At 43.3% G+C, this 24,190-nt stretch overlaps 1 protein-coding gene across 1 annotated transcript in view; it reads left to right on the forward strand.

Annotated features, from left to right (window-relative positions):
* The window catches only part of PLCZ1 (phospholipase C zeta 1), a 665,761-nt gene that overhangs the window by 289,330 nt on the left and 352,241 nt on the right, over nt 1-24,190 (forward strand). The window contains exon 6 of the mRNA XM_086933607.1: nt 7,366-7,522. Within this exon, the coding sequence (XP_086789733.1) occupies nt 7,366-7,522 (157 nt within the window). The remainder of the gene's footprint in view (nt 1-7,365; nt 7,523-24,190) is intronic.

Raw genomic sequence — 24,190 nt, forward strand, 5'->3', positions numbered from 1 at the left:
TCAGAGGGTGGGGGGCAGTAGCCCCAGGTGCTTGGCACCCTTTGTCCACTCTCTCTCTTGTCAGTTCAGGTCTGACACTCTGGCACTGACCCACCAGTCCTGGACCTGTATCCGTCCACCAGGACAACCAAGAACACAACTTTCCTACCAGTTCAGGACCTCCCTCCAGCAACTGGTCTCCCAACCTAGGGTTTAACCCCTCAAGTTGCACCGGGGTCAGAGGCGAGTGCTCCCTTCCTCTGCACCCCCTTCCAGAGCGCTGCACCCTCCCTACTGGAGGGGTACCCCTGGGAACCATATGGGTCAGGACACTGGTTACAGATGTCCTCCCTTCCAGGTCAGGCAGATCCTGAACCTGATCTCCCAACCCAGGGACCAAAACCTGCGGTTGTGCATTCGCCTGGCACGCCAGGACTTCTGGGGACTCACATAGTACCCCCTTGAGGGTGACACACAATTCATGTGTCCTGTGACAGTCTGCCTGGCGCAGATCTCCCAACCCCTGTCCACCTGACAGTGCGGGAAGATCCCCCAGGACAGAAGTGGTGTCACCATGGTCACTCCTGGGAGACTCAGCCCTTCTGACTGGTCCCTGACCCACTGGTTCTCCCACTGGGGACTCCTTCTCCCTCTCACCCCTCAGTCTGGACTTCTGCACCCTCCCAAATGGAGCGGCACTGCCAAACACCAGAACTGATGGAGGCCTGGTTACAGGCACTCCCCGTTCAACAGACACTGGGAGATCCTCCTCAAATGGCCTACAAGTACAGTCTAAGTCCCCATCCTGGTGTTCCCTTAAGGAACCCTCCAGGCCCTGAGACTGGGTTTCGGGCAACGTGAGACACACCGTCCCACACTCATTCCTTCTCCACTGAGACCGGACATGAGCCCCTACCCCCCTCCCACTACACTGGGACCTAACCGGGCTACACTGAACCTCTTCCACCTCACAGGTCTGGAAGATATCTAAGCCACTCCTTTTGGGATCACTCCCCAACGCCTCTTCAGACTCTCTGGAATTCACCAAGAGGTCTGCCTCCAACGCAAGCTCTCTGAGGTCAGAGAACTCACACTCCACCGGGTGTTGGCATAGCTCTGGAAAACAGGGACTTAAAATATGCTCTCCATCACATGAATCACACAGCCCCCCACAATTGTTAACCAAGCTACCCTTTGCCTCACCCTCCAGTGCCTCACACAAGTACCCCACACCACTCTCCTGAGACTGGCAAGACAGTATCTGACTGTCTCTGTCACACAACCCACACTCTTCTGGCTGGTCTTCACTCACACACACCAAGGTTTCTACCACGGGGGAACCCCTCTCCCTGTACCTCTCATCTAGAGTCAGTAGAGTGTCCCTCCCACCACTAGGAATATGGTCCCCTGTGCCAGTCCCCCAATCTACTTCAGGGCCACTGCACTCCACTGGAACTACATCATAAACCTGGACCCTCTGGTGTATGTCGACCCCCTCCCTCAAGTCAGGCACCACATCTCTGGGTGCTTGTACCTTTCTCTCAGCACTGGAAACTATAATCTTGCTGCCACCATCTGAGCTGGACTCCACCTCCAACTCAGCAAAGCTCACTTCTTGAGCTACCCATGTTTCTTCTTCAGCTGAGACCCTCATAGCCTCACGCATCTTGAGCTCCAACTCAAGCTTCCTCATTCTTAAGTCATGGGCCAAGGACAATTTCAATTCCTCCAGGGCACGGGCATGTTTGCTCTCCTCCGCCGCCCTTTCCATTTGCTTCATCTTCATTTCAAGCCTCAACATTTCTAATTTATGATCTCTAGCCCTTTGGTTATCCTCCAACTCCTCTGGGGAAAAACTTTCAGCTGAATGGTTGCTGCTAGCCCTTGAGGCCGCTCTGGACACAGGCAGATCCTGTGGCCTGAAGCCATCCCTCTGTGCATCCTCATCCACTTCTGCATCATCTGTCTCCCCAGCCTCTTTGGTCTCCCACCAGGCCCTTAAGGCCTCTTGGAGCTCCTCCTTCTTGGAGCGGCGCTTCATGGGGCATCCAAAGTTCCTGCAGAACTGCCTGAGTTGACCTACTTTGTAATCACTTAACATTTCAATATCAAACTCCAGTTCTGCAACATCACTTGCTGGTTTACCATTGTGAGACATGATGCTTGGATTCTTTCAGGGTTACGATCAAAAATAGAACCAAAAAAGCTTAACCGTAGTATGCGGTGGCGTAGTGGTCTGCACTCACTAGTGATGTACACCAATTACTGTGGGTCAAGTACAAATACAAGTTCAAATCCCACCGCCTGACGACCAATGTTAGAACTGGGGGTCTCTAGTTGGCAGAGGTAGGTACCACTGTCCAAATAGGGACCCTTGCTTCTAGTCAGGACAAGGAGATAACCCTCTCAGATAACCCCTGCTCGCCCTCAAGGTAGCTTGGCCTGAGAAGTCTAGGCTAACTAGAGGCAATGCGTTAAGTATTTGTACCAACACTCACAGTAACACAGTGAAAACACCACAAACTGATTCCACAACAGTTTAGGAAAATAAAGATATTTATTCTAAACTACACAAGACCAAAACGGCAAAAATCCAACATACAGTTCAAGGATATGGTTTCAAAAAGAGTTCTTCAGGTTGTAATCAAAGTTCTTTAAGTTGCGTTAAAATAATCCACAGATGCGTGAAAAGTTCACAGTTGCGTCACGTTTACTCACAGTACCTTTTAGATGCAACAAAGTTCCACAAGCAGGAAGCTGGTGCGGTGGAAACAAGCGATGCGTTACTCCTGAGACCCTGGGGAGGCGATGCGACAGCCCCGCTGCAGCAGCGGGCGTGTTGCGACGAATCCGGTCTGTATGGGGAGGAAGGCAGCTTGCGTAGATTCCGGTGCGTAGGTTCCGTAGGAAGTCTGTTCTCGCAAAGGTACGATGCGATGATCTCGTAGGGGCTGCGACGATCTCCGGGGCGACGATGCGCGGTCCAGCGGTGATCCTCTCTCTCGCAGCTCCTCGATGCGATGGTTCTGCGACGATGTTCGCAGCGACGTGATGCGGTCCGCAAGCAAGCGGTGCGGTGATCTCACCCAGCGACGACAGGCTCTGCGACGACACTCGCAGCGATGTTCGATTCTCCCGCACCGGTCTGGTGCGTCCCGCAAACGAAGGATGCGACGGCTCTCGCAGCGGCGTCAGGCGCTGCGCCGATCTCTACCTTCGTAGCGGCGGGAAACTTCTCGCACTGTCGGGGATGCGCTCCGCAAGCGAGCGATGCGACACTTTTCGGATTCAAAAGTCTCTCAAGCTTAGTTTCAAGCTTCCCAGCTCAGGTTCAACTTCCAGAGGCCCCACAACTGGATCAAGCACTCGAGGAAGGACAGAACTCTCTCAGCAGAGTTCAGGGAGACTGGGGGTGAAGTCCTTTTGTTCCTGGGACTTCAAAAACAGGGAGCCAGCTCTTCTCAGGCCCTTGGAGATTCCTTCAAGACAGGGGACACAGCTCACAGCAAAGTCCTTCCCCTCTCCTTGGCAGCAAAGCAACAGCAGGTCAGTCCAGCAGAGCAACAGCAGGACAGTCTTCCTTCTTCAGAGTCAGCTTTCTCCTTGGCAGAGGTTCCTTCTTGATTTCCAGGATGATCTAATTTTCTGTTGTCAGGGGTCCTGTACTTATACCTCTAAAGTCTTTGTTCTCTCTGTGCATGTGGGCCCTGAGCCCGGTCTGAACCAGTTCTGGGTGGATCCTGAGCACTTTGTTTTGCTGGCTGCATCTTTCCTTTCAGAGTGAGGGGTAGGGTCCTCAGCCGCCCAGCAGGAGGTGGAGCCAGCATTGTGGCAGGCAGGCACAGCCCTATTCAGCCCAGGTGCTAACTCCTCCCACCACTCAGGTTGCAATTGCTTCATTCAGCCTAGTGCTGACTCATCCAGCCTCTGGGGGAATTCCCCAGCCCCTGTCACTCACAAACCAGACAGTCAATACACAAACAGGCCCAGGCACACAGAAGGGTCAGACAAGAGAACAGCAACTTTCTAAAAGTGCTGTTCTCAAACACAGGATTTAAAAACCACCTTTCCTAAAAGATGTATTATTAAATTCTGAGTTCAGGGATACTAGATACTTATGTCCTATCTTGTTCCTATGGGAAGAAATGCTGTTACCCACTGTAGCCAGCATCCCCCATGTTAACCTATGGAGCAAGATAGCCTTACAATAGTGAAAAACGAAAATGGCTGTAATTCACTACCAGAGCATGTCACCCGCACTAGTACATGCTCTACCTTTCACATACACTGCACCCTGCCCAGGGGGGTACCTTGGGCCTTCCATAGGGGTGACTGATGTGCACGAAAAGGGAAGGGTTAGGCCTGGTCAGCGGGGACGCGGACCAGGAGGACATGGCAGTTCTAAACTGCCCGTAGGCGCTGCAGTGGCAGGCCCGAGTCACCATTTTAGAGCTACTCCTGTGGGTGGCACAATCAGTGCTGCAGGCCCACTAGTAGCATTTGTCATCACCGGCCCTGGCACACCCCGTGCACTTTACTAGGGACTTCATGGTGATACAAATATGCCAAACATGTATATCCAATCAGAATAACAATTTACATAGAGAGCATATGCACTTTAGCACTGATCAGCAGTGGTAAAGTGCGCAGAGTCCTATTGCCAACAGCCACGGGTCAGGAAAAATAAGGGAGGAAGAAGCAAAAGGTTTGGGGATGACCCTGCAAAAAGGGCCAGTTCCAACAATAACAATCTTCAAGAGTCCTTTTTCCTAAAGGTGTCAGCTGACTAGTGCCAGCTGGACTTGGACTGGACTTTGCTGTTGGCCTCTGCTGAGTATCATTAGACGGTATGCCCTTCCCTGAGATAGTGGTGGGCTTAGAAGTATACTCCTTTGGTTTTGTCGGACTTAAAAGACATTTCAACATTTCTCTTCAGAAAAGTGACATAGCCCCTTTCTGAGTTGGCATGTATATTCCTTTTCTTACTTTTTGACTTCCCGACTTTCACAGAAGGCAAATCTACTTGCTCTATCTGACTACGGCTCAATTGCAGTCAGCCTCAAATCCCTTCTAGGTCCAGCTCTATCGCTCTGCTAGGTATCATTGGTGCGTTGTGCTTCTCACTATTTTTACTTATGATAATGTTAGTGATTCGAATTTCTGATTTCCCTTGTTAGATTTGTGTTGCTTTATTGTGCTTTTGTTATTTACATGTATTCTATTTTTCAAATGTTGTGATGTTAATTGCCTGTAGTCATGACTTTATTACTGTTTTGATACTACATAAATACTCCACACAGTGTCCAAAATATAGTCTGTCTGCTCTGTGCCACAACTACTAGGGGGTTGAGCTCAGGGTAATTTGGTGACATTAATGGTTAAACCTGACAAGATTGGTTAACTTAGGAGCAGAATGTTGCAACTGTAATTTTTGCATTATTTCATTACTTATTAAAGTTATGTATTTTCCAATGCTTGTTTCCTGTGTTTATTCTCCATTATGTTATATAGGATTAAAGTAATAAAGTGTTCTTGTGCATACAAAGTAACAATTATATTCAGACAACCCCATCTTTATTTCAACTATGATAAGGGTCTTATACTATGCCTACATGCAACCTGCACACCAGCTCCTGATAACAAGCCCTTTTGCTTCACAAGTCTACTAGGAGACTCCAGAAGCCTTCAACAGCCATCTCACCACCAAAGGTGGTGCACTCTTTGCCCTAACTAGAGGCTAACATGTTCAATTTATCTTTTTCTGTGACTGAATGGTTTAGGGAAAAGGCCAGACTCTACGTTAGTAAACTGAGTCAATGATAGCTAAAGGGGAAACTTTGAGCTCTAGGGTGCAGGCAGCGGCAAAGCTCAGCCACAGCAGTTATCAAGACTGGGCCCTAACTCTGCCATTGCCTACCAGATGAATTCAAAAGGTTTGTGAGGAGAGTGCCCCCATGACACCATACAAGACCAAACACCTGTGATTATTTAGCACTGAATACTGAAGGTGCTATGTCAACTCCTATAGCCATGACCAATTTCCTAAATGTTCTTTCGAGATTTGTACAACTTTAAAAATGGAAAATGCATATAATCTTTGTAAGCATCTGATAATCTGTGCCATTATCTCTTTATTCTTCCTTCCTAAGTACTGTGTGCAATTGCCCTTCAGGCCCAGCTTCATGGTTAACAAAAACCACAACATAATTAAATATTGAATGGTCAGTTACCATGCCTACTATTTAGTTCTTATTTCTAAGGACAAATATTGTGGGGCTTATTTACAAAACACCCGCAATGCTGAAGCATCACTTTTTTGACTCACCAGTGGTGCATGCCTCTCAGTCATATCTATGAGGCGAAGCAAAGCCACGCTGCAAAGCGCTGCATTGCCTTACTCTGCATCAAGGAAGAGTTCCATGGGAATTGAGGTGGGTGTGCACATGCAACATGCATGGATTTTTGATGCTGCCCCAGATCAATAACATCACATAAACCTGGGGCAGCACCAAAACCTTACGGCTCCCCAGTGTAGGGGTAACAGAGAGAAATGTTTTCATTTCTCCTCATTGTTCCTCTTTCCATTTGTGCTGCAGAATGCAGCACACTTAGAACGTGGAAAACGTCTCCATTGAGTTTTTTTGTGCAGAAATGTGACCCTTTCTGAGTTTCTGCACAGAAACAATCCTGCCAACAGTGCATGGCGCAACGGTGCTCGAGTTGGTGCTAGGCACCAAATTATGCCCTAGATGAAAGGACAGGTATTCATTGTACCTCGTTAATACGGTACATTCTTTGCCCTTTCAAATTGGCGTTGGGCAGTGCAACAAAAAGACTTGCGGTGCTGGCCTATGACAATATTTTGTAAACATGCTCCTGGATCAGGGGGGTAACACAGGCCCCTGCAGCCCCCACAATGCGGGGGGGGGGGGGGGGGGGGCTCACCCTCCAGAGGGCCCCGTCAGCACGGCACTTCTACTGGGGACCTCTGGATTGAGTCCAGAGGGGGCCCCTTCACTTACCCTCAGGGGGCCCCCTCAAGGTTCGTTATGCCACTGTTCAGTACAGAATAAATGAGAGATCCTATGCTAACATAAATCTTAAACAGGAACACAAATAGATAAGGAAGGCTGTGGCGTATAACGGGTAATATTAATTCAGCTCGTTATTGTGCTACTTCAAAATTATTATGCCATTGTTTATGTCAGTCAAACGTAACTGCACCGGGGTAAACATTAGGAAGCAATTCTAAGACTAGAGATTATTGAAAAGAATAATGAAACTGATAAGTGTAGTATTCTTCAGTTAGTTAGATAGATTTGTTATGTTAATTTTCATCCATTTTGTAATGCTTACGTTTGCATTTCGTTTGTTTTATATTTACAGGTGGTGCTGTCAAACGAAATTATGAAGCTCTCAGAATATGTCATTTACTTTAAAGGTGGAAAATTCCGAAGCTTAGAGCAATCTGAAGCAACACAGCAGTTCGATCAATGCACTTCTGTTTCAGAGGTCATAGCTAAAAAACTCGCAGATAATTCAGGTATTATTGTTTTTTAACATAATAAGTCAAATATACATTGTCCAAATGTTTAATAATGAGATTGAATGACAGATACAATTATACGTATTCTATCAAACCTGTAACAATAAAAAAGAGATAACATTTTCTCAAGAAAGAAGTTTCTGTGACGAAAGAAGCTTCTAGTATCTTTCAGATATATGCATTTTGGGAAGGGGAGTAGTTCAAATGACAACAGCTTGTGTTGTTTGTGAAAAGGCAGGACGTTGCTGCAGTTCGAATTGTGCCAAGGTATTTATAATACACCGAGAAGCTAATTATGGGCCAGGTCACTAGATCGAAGTAGGAAGTCCCAGACGTTCTGCCAATAAGACTAGAAAAGAGCACAAGATCACAGAATGTATATATATATCATGTCGCCTCTTGGACTGTGGGATCGCCAGCATCAGCAGGAGTCATGCCAGCGCACAGCAGCCTGCCTGTGGTCCAGCGTCAACCATACATTATTTTAAGCCTCCCACAAGCTAATGAAATAGTCCTAATGTCGATATAAACAAAAAAAAGTGTCTTCTACCTAAGTTTTCTTTGTTTTTATTTGGAAATGTGTATCCTAGACCTAGAGAATAAGTAGCCGTATATGAATAATACTGAGCTGAAGCAAGAATCCATACCGGGTATTCTAAGGTACCAAAGTGGTCTTAGGTAGCTCAACCGAGCTCAAGGCTGAACTATGCAATGGTTCTTGTGAAATGCATCAAACAGCTACAATGAACAAGCATTGGCAAATGCAAAAGGTTTCACCTATGAGAGATCTACTGGCTTTGTCAATATTTTCTTCTCATGTTAAACAGCAGCAGAAGGAAGGCTAGGGTGATTTAAAAAGAATGTACAGCAGGCGGTTAGGGGCATATGTTAAACAGAATGGAGAGCGGGAATAGGGCAGGTGGGTGATGAAGCAGAATGTACAGCGGGAGGAGGTTAGGTGGGTGCGAGACCGACCGGACAGCGGAAGGAGTGTGGGAAAACAGAACAGACCGGGGGAGTAGGGTGAATGAGGGAGAGATACTGCAGACACATGCATTCTAGAAGAGTGCATGTGCAAATATTATTAAATAAGAGTACCTGTAGGAGCCTGCTGCGAGTGGAACACACTGGTCGAAGACAGGAGGCTGAACTTGATCCATACTTCATGGCAGCGACACAGACAAACGCCCCAGGAGAAAGCTGAGGCTCGGACCAATAAGAAGCAAGAAAATGAGAGTGACCCCAGCGCCAACCAATGGAAAGTAGTGGGAGGGCTCTAAACCCATTTTAATGTTTTTTTTGTTTACAAGAGATTTCACAAGCGTTGTGCAGGCGAAACCTAAAAATCCTTAAGGGATAAATGACCCACAAGAGAACATAATTGAAAACAGATATTAAAAATCTTGGCAATCAAGGGGGATTAGGAGTCAAGGAATGCTCAAGGATTGTCACGCGCACATTAATTTTTTATTTTAACTATTTAACCCCTTCCGTGCGGCCGCGATTTTCCCCGTGTGCGGCCACCGGCAGAACACGGGCGGGCCATGACGAACCCCAGCCGTCATCAGCACACGAGCACCGTAGTGCATGACGGCTGGGGTTCGTCACCAGCATGGAAGGGGTTAAATAGTGCACCAGGATTGTGAAATATTACGGTGAACTACATTAAACTTACTATCGGTAAGAGGTATGTTGCAAAAAGAGTTTACATTGCTGCCTAGGTTTTACAGTAGGGGTAGTATATTGCCCTAGACATTAATTGATTTGCCACTATATATAAAAGGGGTGGCATTCTTGCAGGGACATCTGGTTTTACAACTGACACTGCTCTCAAGGCTCGCAGGTAGCCAATCCTTGATTTTTTCTAAAAAAGAACAAATTAAGTACAGGCACCAGACTAAATACAGGGGTCACTTGTCTCTATAGGTGCATCAAGCAGGAGACACGGAGCCCCCGGATGGCCTTGCGCCTGAAATGGGAGACTGACCTGGGGGAGGACATACCAGAGAAGCCATGGGAGGTGCTGGTTGAACACGCTTGGAAGTGCACCAGAAAAGCGCTTTCAGCTGATCCAGTTCTTCGCCCTTCCTAGAGCGTACCTCACCCCAGCCAAGATTACTGAATACTTTGGGACCCTGTCTGCTTGCCCGAGGTGTGGCCTGGAGGCTGCAGGGTTCCTGCATATGTTCTGGGACTGCCCTACATTAGGGGGCTAATGGCAGGCAGTGACCTCCAGCCTAACAGAAGTGACGGAACGGGAAGTAGCGAGGACCCCGGGGTGCTGTCTATTACATTGGTTCCCCCACATTTCCAGAAATAAGGTTACCAGTAAGTTCATAGATCTGGGGTTGGTACTGGCTAAAAGAGAAATCACAAAAATTGGAAAGCGAAGAATGCACCCTCAGTGACCAGATGGCTGAGCGAGTTCATAAGGTGGGCGGACTGCGAAGGGACCCTACGCCTGGCAATGGCAAATCGCAGAGGGAGCGACAAAACTTTAGATGGGGCGAGGGCCTGGGTGGCACTTGTAGACATACTGAAGCAACCGGGAGGTGATGATGAAGCACCCCCCGCCAGTGCAGACCAGGGGACTGGGGAGTGGGAAAACAGACTTAGCTTGGCCCAGTCCCAGGGACCCATACAGACCTAGAGAAGCATGAGGGAGATGGGTAACTCAGCAATGGCAGTTTTTTTCCCATTGGGGCCAGCAAGTCAAGCATCATGTAGCACTGCCCAAAATTCTTACACACAGACAGGGTCATTCAAGCGACAGGCCTGGGTAGGCGGTTTGAAAGGGGGTGGGGAGTTTTTGTTATCTTGAAGGGTTTTGATAGGGGGTAACTGGGAGAGTAAATCACTATGAGACCGCAAATCAAGTTACTGCAGACCTGTGCTGTAAGATGTTCGTATAGCAGCCCACCTGTGTCGATCTGTTCCCCATCATATGGAGCAAACGTTTAACCACTTTGCGGGTGTAATGCTGGGGTTATGCTAGTATCATTTCATGGGGTTTGACCACTAAAGGTTTGTTTGAATAGTCGTGATTGCATTGCTAACCCACAATTGCTATAACAAAACCCAATAAAGTGTGTTAAAAAAATAATAATAATACTAATAGGGCTATTCCCATTATTTGCATCAGTATTCATCCTACAATGCTTCTTCCAAAATTAGAAAACCAACTACCTACATTGGAGAGACCATCAGTTAGTCTTTTCCATGCACTGTCAACCTCCAGTGGTTTCAATTAATCTTCCAAGTTCGTAATGTTTCTGTCATATCTCCCAATCTCAATACTTTTGTCAGGTATGTAGGTGCAACAATGTTGTGCCTTGAATATTTTATAGACTTCGCCCTCTTTTGCCAATAATATGTCAAGAGTAAGTCGATTTTGCAAAACCATAGATCTTACCGCAACTAGTTCGGTATTGATCAATAAAATTCCTCCAGCAATGTCAGTCGATAAGCGATCAACCACTGTAGATAATTTACAAATTATTTTTGTATTCAGAGTTACTCTCACTGAAGGTATCAATGCACTGAATATATCTCCTACAATTTCTGAAAACCTAGCTCTTTCTGTTGTGTTAGTCCGTTATTTTCTTCATTGCTTCCAGTGATTCTTTTTACATGATATTCCTTTGTGAATACTATTCCGAAATATCAACTCCCATACCAATGATCAGGCAGCTTAAAATAATCTTTGTTCCCACAAATATAGACTCTGGGAAATACTGGACCAGTTCCCCCTTTTAGTCTCCAACCCCCAACTATTAGGAAATTGTGTTCACATTTACTGGAACCAATGAATACATTGTTATACTCTGTTTTTAACCTATGGAGACAGATTTTCCCTTTCTTTTCAAGGTCCAGGGACATAGCAGCATGAGTCTTGCCAGTTGCAATAAAATCCTCCCTTTCAGCCCATTTGGATATTTGAGGTTTCGGTTCAGTAGCCCGCACTATGGAAATCCTGCATCCTTTTTTCTACTAAACTCAAAAATATATTTTCTTCTTCATGTAACTTGCATGTTAAATTATCTTTATGTGCTTCAGCTATATCTATAGTTTTCATTGTTAAAAAATATTCACCCATAAACTTTGAATCTTTACTGCTAAGGACAGGGTTCATGTTTCTACACCGGGCTACTTCAGAAAAAATCAAGTCTAGGTTAGAATAATAATATTGAAATTTTCCAGTTTTATAAAATATACTAGCTAAAATACTACATGAAATACCATATGTCAGTGGTAAATGATATGTCACTCCTTCTGCTACTAATGTCGGTAATTTCATACACACATAGCAATCACTAACTTCCATTGTTTCTACATAGTGCACTAACAAGTTTGAGAAAACATTTAAATCTGTCTCATTTCTATTTATACTACTGTGTAAATCTGTCTCATCTGGTGCTTCTAATTCTACTCTGCCTTGCTTAAGGTTGGCTACCTTTCCATGTGCACTAGTGTTATTCTGTTTACTTTCAGTCATTAGATAAGGTATGGCATTTGTCAGTCCTAACCATGCTATGAGCACTATCAATATACTACATATGCATACTCTACAACATGTCTTTATACACCTTCTTTTCAGTTTTCCAGCAGCTTTATTATCAGCCATTTCTGAGTAAGGAGACTTATTCCCCTCTTTGTAACTTGCATGGATTACAAATTATAAATTTTAATCATTTCAAGTTGGTCTCACTTCTTCGTCAATTCGATCAGTACTTAATTCTTCTTCACTGTCTCCACTTATCTCTAGATTCTCAAAGTCCTCTATAATCACATATGTCGATTCAGGACTCTTGAATTTATTTTTCAGTCTTTTCAAACGTGGACTTCTCCTTTTAGGTTTTTCAGTAGATGGTCCAGTTTGACTTGTTACTTCATCTACTTGGTCTAAGTCTTTTAGCTTGCACTGTGCTTTCAGTTTCTTCAGATACTCTTTTTTGTTTTCATTGATTTGTGGCACAATCTGTTTACTTTCGTCTTCAGAATTCTTTTCTATCTGACCGTTTCCAGGGCTTATTACCTTTGCCGTTTCTGCCTGGATGTGTTCTTCTACTCTATTCTTACCCTGTTCAGGAGTTTGTTTGCTTTGACTTTGTTCTCCTTCTTCCTGAACTTGTTTTTCTTGTCCTAACTGGTCCTGCTCAGGTCTTTTTAATTCTTGATTGTCTTCTGCCTGGGCGTTTTCTCTAGTGCCTATCCGTCCCTCCTCAGACTCGTGAGTGTTGATTCTTTTTTCGTCTGTCTGAGTATATTGCTCTTTACTTATCTGGTCCTCCTCAGATTTGATGTTAACTTTGATTTCTGTAATCTGAGTGCATTTTTCCATTTCTGTCTCGTCCTCATTATCACTCTGTCTGTCTAAATATGTTTGGCTTCTTGTTCTCAAAAACAATATATATGATCCTCAGTCTCTAGTACCAGGTGCTACTCTAGATAGATTCTGGAGTCTAAAAATGTATGCAAAAATGCTCTCAAAACAGAGTGTAACAAAATGTAACTGAAGGAAGATCAAGAATAGTAAAATTAATGAAAAATAGTGAAAAGGAAGGACCCATTAGGATTTATTGGAATCCCATCATTCACCAAAGTGACCATTGTCATCATTTGGAATTCCAAACAAACTCTCCTCCGTCCTCACCATACACAGAGGAATACTGAGTGAGTTGTATCCTCTGTTGGGTCTTCTTCTGAGGAAAAGAGACAGCATCAAATAAAGTTGAGAGGTTTGTATTGGGCCCATAGGATTCCAAATAGAAGTGTGCAGTGCAAAAAAAGAAAGTAAAATTAATTGAAAGTGAAATTAAAATAGGTGATGCAAGAGAAAGAAATTGTTTTCTTTTTCTTTTTTATCTTTTTTTTAACCTCTATTTCATTCCTAAGTAACAACAGTGCAGAAAATTATGCAGTTCATAAACTTCACTGCATTTATGTGGTCGACATGTTTCAGCCAGCGGGACAACTGTCCCCGGCTTTCTTCAGGACCTCAACGTAGATTTATTTGCTACTACAATACTGTTAGCATGTAAATCAATTTCCAAATTGCAATATATATATGAAATGGGAATAGTGGACCCTTGTTGTCTTATTCTGATCCTCCGTATCTACAAGATGTATAGGACAACTGAAAAATAGCAAAATTATAACATCAGTCATGGTGCATCTAAACATATTAGTCACAATCTTACGTCAGACATTGCAGCTTAATGTGTAGCAAATTCATTCAATAGTCATGAACGCTCAAATTCTCACTCGTGTGATACGAGGTTTAGACCTCACACACCCGGCACCAGCTCTTGTCAATGAGGCCCGCTCTAGAGAACATGCATCAAGCATCCAACAAAAGAGGGGATACAAGATAATGTTTAGAACATGGTTAATGTTGCCATGTCTTGGAAAACAAGTAGGAGAGTAAGGAATTGCGTCCGTAGTCGTCGGACGGGGAATACTCCTGATTCCCTGGGTCAAGGTATGAAAGAACAAAATGAAGGAGTACTACCCGATGAGGGTAAATGAAGGCTTGTGTTTAAACAGTAGGAAATATTATTCCTTTGTTAGGAAACCCCTCACTCACCACCTGGTGGTGACTTGCTTCATCATCGGGGCCCACCCAAGTGGCCTAGCGTCACTTGGGTGTGCTTCAACACCTGCAACTGCAGTGGAGCTGGTAGTGAGATGTGGGGTGCAAACAAAAATGTGTAAGTGTTAAAAATTGTCCTGGTAGTCTTTTATTTAGGATTTAATAAAAAAGTAACTGGACAAAGGTTAAAAATCAAAGTTGAGATAGTAGTAGGGAAGTTACGGCCTACTTATCTCTGTTTTATGTGATGGTCGACATGTTTCTACCATGAGGGGAAAATCCCCGGTATTCCTCAGGACCAAAACAAGGAAGTGGGTGGTATGTGCCCCCTAAAAGACACACCCAGCCCTAAATCCTTGGGCATCAGAAGAAAAAATAAACTTCTGGAACGCACACCTAAAGTGTAGGGTGCTGCAAAACAATGCTGGTGCTCGGATCGAGCTGCATCAGGCAGGGGCAGGGCGCTATGCCGAACACAACATATTAGTTTGTACGGGCGGGATCAGGCGGGTCACCTACTTCGCCGTGCTCGCTGCTTCAGACTACCAGGACAATTTTTAACACTTACACATTTTTGTTTGCACCCCACATCTCACTACCAGCTCCACTGCAGTTGCAGGTGTTGAAGCACACCCAAGTGACGCTAGGCCACTTGGGTGGGCCCCGATGATGAAGCAAGTCACCACCAGGTGGTGAGTGAGGGGTTTCCTAACAAAGGAATAATATTTCCTTCTGTTTAAACACAAGCCTTCATTTACCCTCATCGGGTAGTACTCCTTCATTTTGTTCTTTCATAATGTTGCCATGTGTCATCTATTTCATGAAACACTACTTCATTGAGTGCATGGTTCAAAAATTATATAAATGAATATATTCATCTATTAAAAACAGTATCGTGTTATGGCATGTTCGTCAGAATAGCAAATACTGAAGGCAGTCGGATATATTTTTCTATCATATTGTGATCTGTCAATGTCAGAGAGACAGGAAATCATAGCTTATATGTTTACTTTCTAGGTGTCCAGATAGAACAATTTTCTTAGATATGTTTTGTCACGATTTGATACTAAAAAGTATTTGAAAGTTCTAACGTGCTAAATCAAATTGGAAAGTGGCGGGAGCATCCGCCTGGGAGCAATCTTGATTGTATATATCAAGTCCGCTTTAAAGCACTTAGTTTCTTCGTCTAATCTACAAGAGCATGTAGTGGTTTGAAATGTCATCATCCATTCTATACTACAATGTAAAGGTATCTATGTGTTGTAAAGGCTATGGCAGACTGACTCTAAAGAGGCAGTGGCGGTCGTACCAGCCCCATGGTATTGGTTAATTGTACCTATCCAAGCTCTCTGTATAATATTTCGTATACACTATTTAGCTTACGAGAGGAAATAGTGGTCTAAACTCTTGTTGTTTACTCAAAGCCATGATATCAGCAGGCCTGAGCTGAGGCCTCTTTCAAAATTTTAATATTTCAATATATACGCCAAAAGGTCTTTGTACATTATTGTTATCCATGACTTGAGCCTGGTCATAAAGGTTTATGGAAAAACGGACTCAAACGGTGCATATTGCTACGCTCTCACCGGCCGAGTAGAATAAATTAGACCCCTCTGTTTAGGCATGATGTTGGCAAATCGAGAGTAATCTATTTGTAAATTACCCCGGTTATATGTTCTTACAACGAACTCCGTTGTAACGCATGCCTTTACCACACATGCATTACAACGGAATGGTATTTCCACGCTTATCCTTCTCCACGTATTTTTCTGTGGTGACATCATACGTCGAAAAGAGTACGCGGAAGTTTCTTTCCGGTTCCTCTTATACGACGCCGATTGCCTGCACATCTCGACTTCAGGTTAGGTTTTTTCGGGGGGGGAGCCCCCCCAACCTCCCCTTTTTTAATTGTACCTTTTACCACACATATCTTTACTACGTACCTCGTAGTAAATGTATGCGTGGTAAAGGCTTTCTTTGTAACAACGCATGTGTTGTAATGCATGCGTGGTTAAGGTTTTCGTGGAAATGGCCGCGTTGTTGTGGCCGTTTCCCCTTTTGGTTAGTTCTGCTTGTAAACTGAAGTTGGCGTGCGTATGGCACCAGATAATCGTGTCATTTAGAACTACCAATTTACGTCAGTCTTGATGGAAGTTGTAGTTCTTATATCAACTATCCCGCTTCATTAGTAAATCCTATCGATATTTGTACTTCTCAATTACAATAAATGAGACAGTACTAGATCTATGTATAATCGTTAGGATTCATATTCCTTTTATGTTGTATTTTGTTGCTTTAACTTTCTTAATTTGTTATTTACTTGCTGGGCAGACTATTCTTATACTTAGGGATACTGAGAATATAATAGATGTCATTATCATCTCATATGCATTATTTAATGAGCAAACTCGCAAATTGCAGGTACGCTAATATGTAGTTGGGACCACAATTGCCGTAGTTGTTTAGGAACTACCATATGACTTCACTTAACCAGGAAATGGTAGTTCTTGTGCCTGGCAATGTGAATGCATATCCTGGTTGTGTCTAATGCTATTGTGTGTAATGTCTGCCAGATATCTTAAAGCATGTCGATCTCCTATTTCAAACTTTTTCTTATGAAGAGACTTGCTGAATATCTAAAAAGCAGAAAACCTAATGCCTCATACTGGCACACGAATTCTGAGGTATCAATGGTAAGGCCACTTCTGTAAACTCTTTGCCATGTAGCATCCCAGCAGGAAAAATATGGTCATTAAATCATTAGAAAATGAAAAAAAGTATAATAACGAAAATAGCCCTATAGACTAAATTTGCAAGAGCGTTCTAAGGGGAATAGATGTCAATTTATTTGTTGATGTAGACACAGTATAACCTTTTCATGTCCTCTCAATAATAAATAACATTACCCCTTGTCTCTGGCTCTCCTAGTGTTGGCAAGTAGATGATATCTATGATCACCATCGTCTCTGAAGCGAAACCCAAGGTATAGTGTAATTTAGGCCCAGTGTATCACTTAACAACTTGTATATCCATTTTTGTTCTCAAAAAAAGAGAAAGCTGGACACATCACTGATGTGTGGAGGGATATAAGGTTTTTCAAGTACCGTCCACACAAAATCTTCGGCATTGTGAGCTTGATCTAGGAAGTGTCTTGTTAGTTTTGTCGTCCTTTTTCTACACTGGAAAGTACTTTTATGCTCCAACATTCGAGACCTCACCTTTCGTGTCGTCATTCCCACATAATGAAATTTGCATAGACATGTAATAAGATATATTAAAATGTCGCTATAGCAATTGGTGACATTTTTGGGGATCCATGGTCTTGTAGTTTCAATGTCTACGGTTTTTGATTGTCTCGTCTATGGTCAAATAGCACACGATCCACAAGGAAAATGGCCCTGTACTGCGCGCAAATCCCACAATGTGCCATGGGCACATTGTGTAGGGCCAGCTGGTTGAGTGTGGACCAATTTGACTCACAGGTTAGTGCCTCTTTTCAATGAGAACAATGGCAGTGGTATCTTGTCAGTACAGCTGTTTAAGATGCGCCAGTGTTTCCTGACACTCCTTTATATCCCATTGGTCAAGGAGCTAAAGGTATTAACAAATGTGAGACGGCCTAGAGGTGTTTTTTCTACTGGGGATTCTAATAGGACCTCCCGATTATTGTTGGCAGCACTTTTGTGTGCTTGTCTGATCCATTTCTTCGGGTATTTCTTCTCTTTCAGTTGTTCAGTAAGATTTCTGGCATGTTCAGTAAATGTATCCATCGTGGAACAATTTCTAAGTATTCGAAGAAACTGGCCATATGGTAAATTTCCCAAAGGGATTTAGGGTGTTGACTATCGAAACGTAGTAGCGAGTTCCTTGCCATCGGCTTGCGAAACAATTCACTTTGTAGACCGGTTGGTGTAGTGAAGATGGATAGGTGTAAAAACGCTATCCTACTTTTGTCCACTTCTACTGTAAATTTCAGGAAATCATTCCTTGTATTCAACCAGTCTTTGATACTTGGGATGGAATCCAGATTACCTCACAATATCACCAGCACGTCATCGATATATCGATTCCATAAGCGAATCGATTCAAAACAAGGATTCATTCTGGTTAAGACGTGCTGCTGTCAAAAGTATGGACATATAGATTCACCAGGCTTGGCACAAAAATGCTGGCGCTAGATGAGCCAGTGACATTATAAAATGGACCAGTGTTATGGAGTCCATAGCTGTGTCAGTCAGAATCGCAGATATAGTCTCTAATGTTTCATCCTAGGGAATTGACGTGTATAAGGATTCGACATCGAAGGAGACTAAGTAGTCTTTCTCCAGGTCAAACTCAACTTCAGGTAGAAAACGTAAACACGTCTTTAGTGTCTTGTAAATATGTTGGCATTGTCTTTACTATCGGTCGTAGGAAGTAATCCACAAAGGTGGATAAGGGCTCTAATAACGAGTCAATGCCAGATATTATGATCCTGCCTGGTGGTGGTCGTTGTAGTTTATGTATTTTTAGTAGGCAGTAAAAATAAGGCATGACCGGATGATTAATCTGTAGAAAAACTGGCTTCTTGTGAAGTAATCCAACCTGAGTTTATGCCTTCATCAACAAGGTCACAAATTATCTTTTTAATCCTTTCTGTTGGGTCCTCTTTCAGAGGTTGATATAACTTTCTGTCTGAAAGCTGTCTCAGGCATTCGTCTCTGTATGTGAAAGTATCTAGGATCACAATCGCAACACCTTTGTCCGCAGGCTTGATTGTGATATTTTGGTCCTCTGTCAAAGCACATAGCGCCAGCTGCTCTTTCTTTGGTAGATTGTTGAACGGGTCTCTCTTGTTTTTGCATAAGATGGCTACTTCTTCTTGGACAGCCTTCTCGAAAGTCAAGACTTTCGGAGGAACAGTAGCAGCAGGAGGATTAAAAATCGAGAGCTTCCTGAGACATGTGTTCTTTTCTTCAGTTGGACATGCTGAAGAGTCTGTCATGGAAAACATAGAAAATATGGTTTTTGCGGAAAAATTGAGCAAGTTCACAATGGGCCAAAAAAGAATCTCCGGGATTTGTGGCCACAAAACCTAGACCTCTATTGAGGACTAAGGATTCATTTTCTGTCAATTCCTTTTTGCTTAAGTTGACAATTAAACTGGGTCCACACTGGTCCCCGGTTGGACACTCTTTTTCGTTTCGTTTTGGTTGATTCCAATGTACTTGGTGTTGGGCCTTGCGCCGTTTTCCTCTTGGTCTTCCCGGACCAAACCCTAAAAAAGACTGGTTGGGGAACTTTTGTTGATGTGGTTGAACATGAGGCATCGGAAGTTGGAAATGGGCAGGAGGGAAACCCTAAGGAATGGGTAGCCACCACTGCTGGAATTGTGGTGTTGGTTGGCCTTCTTGCCAGGTGGACCTATTGTACCTGCCTCACCCTCTAAAGCATTGCCTATTCTCAGGAGTGGTTTCTGTGTCACTTGAGCTGTCTTTGAACTATACCCTGAATATGTGGAACCATATCTTTGCCCTTTCCTACTGAACTCAGGAGGGGAGTAGTTGTCGCTAGTGTATGGATATATAATGTCGTGTTTGAAACAAGCTAAATCTTTTTTAAATTTGTCAATTTTAGTAAGCAGTACGTTATCTTTAAATTTTTTGTTCATTTTATTTGTTTCATCCTGATTCTTTATGAATAGTGTAGCTGTTATAATTTTTTTGATCTGATATCTGAGAAAAAGGTTTTGTCCTGGAGAAAAAGGCGTGGGCATTTGTTACAATTAGTCCTGAAGGAGCACAATTGCCCCTCAAATATTCTGCCATGATAGCTCCATGGATAAGTGTACGAGAATGTGATTTTTTCAAAAATGGTACTTTGCTCCAGTCGTCTTCAGTTGAACCCACCGTACTTATCAAACTGTCAAGAATACTGGGAGTTGTGTCAAGAATAGATTGATAGACTGCATCATCATATGCCAAACCACTGAACTCTGCCATATGTGATACGGAAAAAGAAAACAATATGCAAATTCAGCTACTGTGGATCTCTGAAACTATCTATTCTAGTATAGTTCAAAGATCTTAAACAACAACAAGCTACAAAAGGTGTAAAAGAACAAAAACAACATATGGGTTCTGAGGGAATTAATTTTCAAAGCACAGATCAAATCCCCTTATTCTATTCATCAAAAACAATATATATGACCCGCAGTCTCTAGTGCCAGCTGCTACTCTAGAAAAAATTCTGGAGTCAAAAAGTTTTCTCACAGGTATTTCAGAGATGTCCACTATTGGGATCCAGTCATCCTGACTAGTGCTAGGTTGTTCTTGGTCAGCTACGTCAGAATCTATTACTTGTGATTCCTCAGCTGTACAACCATCTTCCCTTTCAATCACTTCAGCTTGTTGTGATTCAGTTTCATCAGGTGCTGGTATCCGCTTTGTGTGGCTTGCATGTATCCAGTTAGGCAATCCTGCACATTTCACAGCTGTCGTAATCAATATAACCTGATGTGGCTTTCCCATCTTGGTGCTAGGCAAGATTCTCAAGTGTGCTCTTTCACTACTACCCAATCACCAGGATTCAGGTCATGGGCACGGTTCGGCTGCCTGGCAACAGCGTCTTCCCCAACCTGGTGAGAGATAGAACGCACTTGGTCAGCCAACTCTGTGCAATATTGTAGTACCAAATCATCAGATATATTCAACAGCTTGTGTCCCATCAGGACAAGAGGTAAAGCATCAGGCCACTCCAATGGGGTGAATGCGCACACTTTTCCAAGTCTTGACTTGATTGTGCCATTTAATTATTCTACCACTCCAGAAGCCTCTGGGCGGTATGCACAGTGCAGCTTTTGCTCGATTTGAAATTCTTCGCAAATTAATCAAATTATTTCATTATTAAAATGAGACCCTTGGTCTGATTCAATCGTTACTGGAAACCCGATTCTAGGAATGAGCTCTTTCAAAAGGAGCTTGGCCAAACTCTCATTTCTTCTGGTTGGAAATGCCTCCACCCACTAGGAAAATAAACAAACAATGACAAGTACATATTTCAACCCATGACAAACAGGTAACTGAATGAAATCAATCTGGAGTCTTATGAATGGACCTTCAGCTTTCCCAATTTTCCCAGGGCAAACTACAGTTTTTCTGTCTGGGTTCATTTGTTGACAAATTAAGCATCTCTGGCAAAGACTCTCTGCTATATTCCTGAACCTTGCGTTAAACCAATCTTGTCTGAAAAGTCAAATCATTGCATCTCTGTCTGTGTGTGTGTCTCTGCGATACATTCTAGCCATGGGTGCAATCATACAGTCTGGTAACACAGGTCTTCCATCTAAATAGATTATTACACCATTATCATGTCTTCTCTGACAACCTATTTTCTCCCATTCCTCTTTCTCTATTGGTTTTGCTTCATTTTGTAAATCCCTTACTTCCTCCCATGTTCTTATGCCCCCAAGTAGTATAAGTTGGCAGCTGATTCCACATCCATCGATTATCTTGTTTACTGCTGTTTTGTATTTAGCACAATGGTGGGCAACGTGGTTAGCGTAACAATTACCAGCTGTCACATTATTGGTTCCAGATTGGTGAGCAGCACACTTGACCACCGCCACTTCTTTTGGCAATTGAATTGTTTCAATTAATTCTTTTACAAAATTTCCATTTTTAAGAGGGGTTCCTGAAGAAGTCATGAAATTCCTTCGCATCCAAAGTCGGCCAAAGTCATGCACAACCCCGTAACCATACTGACTGTCAGTGTAAATGGTCACTCTCCAGTTTTTCACAATTTTGCAAGCTTTGATTAAAGCCACCAATTCGGCTATTTGTGCAGACTTGACTCCTGGTAAATAAGATGCTTCGACTATTCCAGCCAATGTACACACAGCACTCAAACCTCCTTCCTCATGACGCATGCACAAGCCATCTACAAACAGCTCATGTTCTGGATTCTTTAAAGGTTCTTCTTGTATATCTGGGTGTGGTTTAGTACTGTATTCAGTGAGGTCGAGACAGTCATGTTCGACTTCATCTTTTACTTCTTCAAAGTGTGAATCAGGTAACAGAGTTGCAGGGTTTAAAACAGTACATCTGACTATCATCACATTTTCTGCACCTAGTATAACTCGCTCATACTTAGTCAACCAACTAGGAGTAAGATATTGTGTGCGAGTAAACGTCAGCAAAATCACGAGTGCATGTGGGACATATACTGTTACAGGGTGTCCCATTACAATACATTCACTTTGTTCCAAACTCATGCAAATTGCAGCTACAGATTTTAAGCACCCTGGTAATGCAGATGCCACTGAGTCCAAAGTGGCAGAGAAATATGCCACAGGATGTCGCATCAGGTCATGTGTCTGCTTTAGGACTGGGAGAGCACAATTGTCTCTAGCATCACAGAATAATGCGAATTCTTTAGAATAATCTAGCATACCTAATGCAGGTGCTTTGCACAGACAGTAATTTTACAAAAGCTGTCATGCTTTCATCATCCCATTCGACTGGATCTCTTGCTCTTTTCTTTGTTAATTGTATCAATGGTTTTGCTTGTAGTGTAGTTCCTATTTTCCTAATAGGCCCTGCGCATTGGAATAACATAAACAGTAGTATCAACGTAGAAGTGCGGATCTTCCAGGTCTCCACTGACTATGCTAAACTTAATTGGGTGTGTTACCAACTAGCTCAGAGGTCACTGGAAACTTTCTTGACTGAATAGGAAGTGATCAGCTTCCCTGGTACAGACAAGAAGGGATTCAGTTTTCCAACAACCGTGCAAACATGACAACTTTGCTCCTCAGATACGAGTCAATCTCTAGGGTCGTGTGAAACAATAGACAGTTATTTTACTCAGTCAGTTCTGTGCAGATTACTTTCACCAATATGTAGAGAATAGAGAGACGGGCGTTTTCAATAAAAGGTATTATTTATTGAACAGTCTTTCTTCTCATACAAGAGAAATGTATTGCCACAATTGCAAGACTTGTTATTATAAAAAGTGCGTACAGTAGAATGAGTATCACGAAATAATACTGTAAAAGCATTGATATGGTTTCTTAGCCATACAATGGTTAAAATGAATAAAATATATACATTCATATATACATTAGGCTAACGTACTCAACTGGTGCTTCTAACTACGCCTACCCCAGTGTACCTGACCTAAGCCTAACACTTGGATGGGAGTAAGTAGCAAGTTAAGTTGGTTTTGCCAAGGTTTGCTTCAAGAATTCTCTCTAAGGGTTTAGTCAACACCATACCTCTGGAATAGAATGTTGGAGGTCTTGTATCTCCTTCCAGGACTCGATATCCCAGTCACTCGCAAGAGTAGGCTGGAAACGCCGGAGCTGGATTTTCTCGGCAGGAGAAAAGACAGCGTCTCTCTCTCAGCGCGTCGAGGAGGAGGAGGAGGGGCAGCGTCTGTGGGCAGCTTGCATTTGCTGGGCTCTGCCGGGGACAGCTGGTCTGCTCCTGTGTTCACCACACCATCGTTCGCTCGTTAGCAGCGGTAGCGACAGCGATAGCATCAGCAGCTAGCATTTGCTTAAGGCAACATTGGTAATATTTATACCTGAAAGGTGCCTTGTTTGACGTAAGTTTTTGGACATAAGACGTCAATAAAGATGTCACTAGGAAGTGATCGTCTATCAGTGCTCATTAGAGTTCTATTACTAATCAAAACATAGCAAGGGGGATTTCCCTGGTTGCTGAGTTTTATCTTGTTGAAGAACTCGGAGTGTTAATCTAGGAATCTAAGATAGTGGCTTCTGCTGTGTCATTTGCACTAATGAGCTGCAGAGGAAGCTGCAGAGGAATGTGGCTCTGATCGTGTGAGGCCAGAGACGAGTTTCTGAAATATCACACTTGAACGTTTATGCCATTATAGGGAAATAAATGGATTATAGCCGTATAGGGGCATAAGGTCATAGGGTTGATCGGGGTCCTAGATTAGAATACGACATGCTAACACTTCAAATCCCACAATTCACTGTCTGAAATATACTACAACTCCATAAACATCCTGATTTCTTTCTGAGTCTGAGGTAATTTAATAGTTTTGATTATTTTTATTCTTTTTTG

This window comes from Lissotriton vulgaris, chromosome 1_1, assembly GCF_964263255.1.
Source record: "Lissotriton vulgaris chromosome 1_1, aLisVul1.2, whole genome shotgun sequence".
Taxonomy (NCBI): Eukaryota; Metazoa; Chordata; class Amphibia; order Caudata; family Salamandridae; genus Lissotriton; species Lissotriton vulgaris.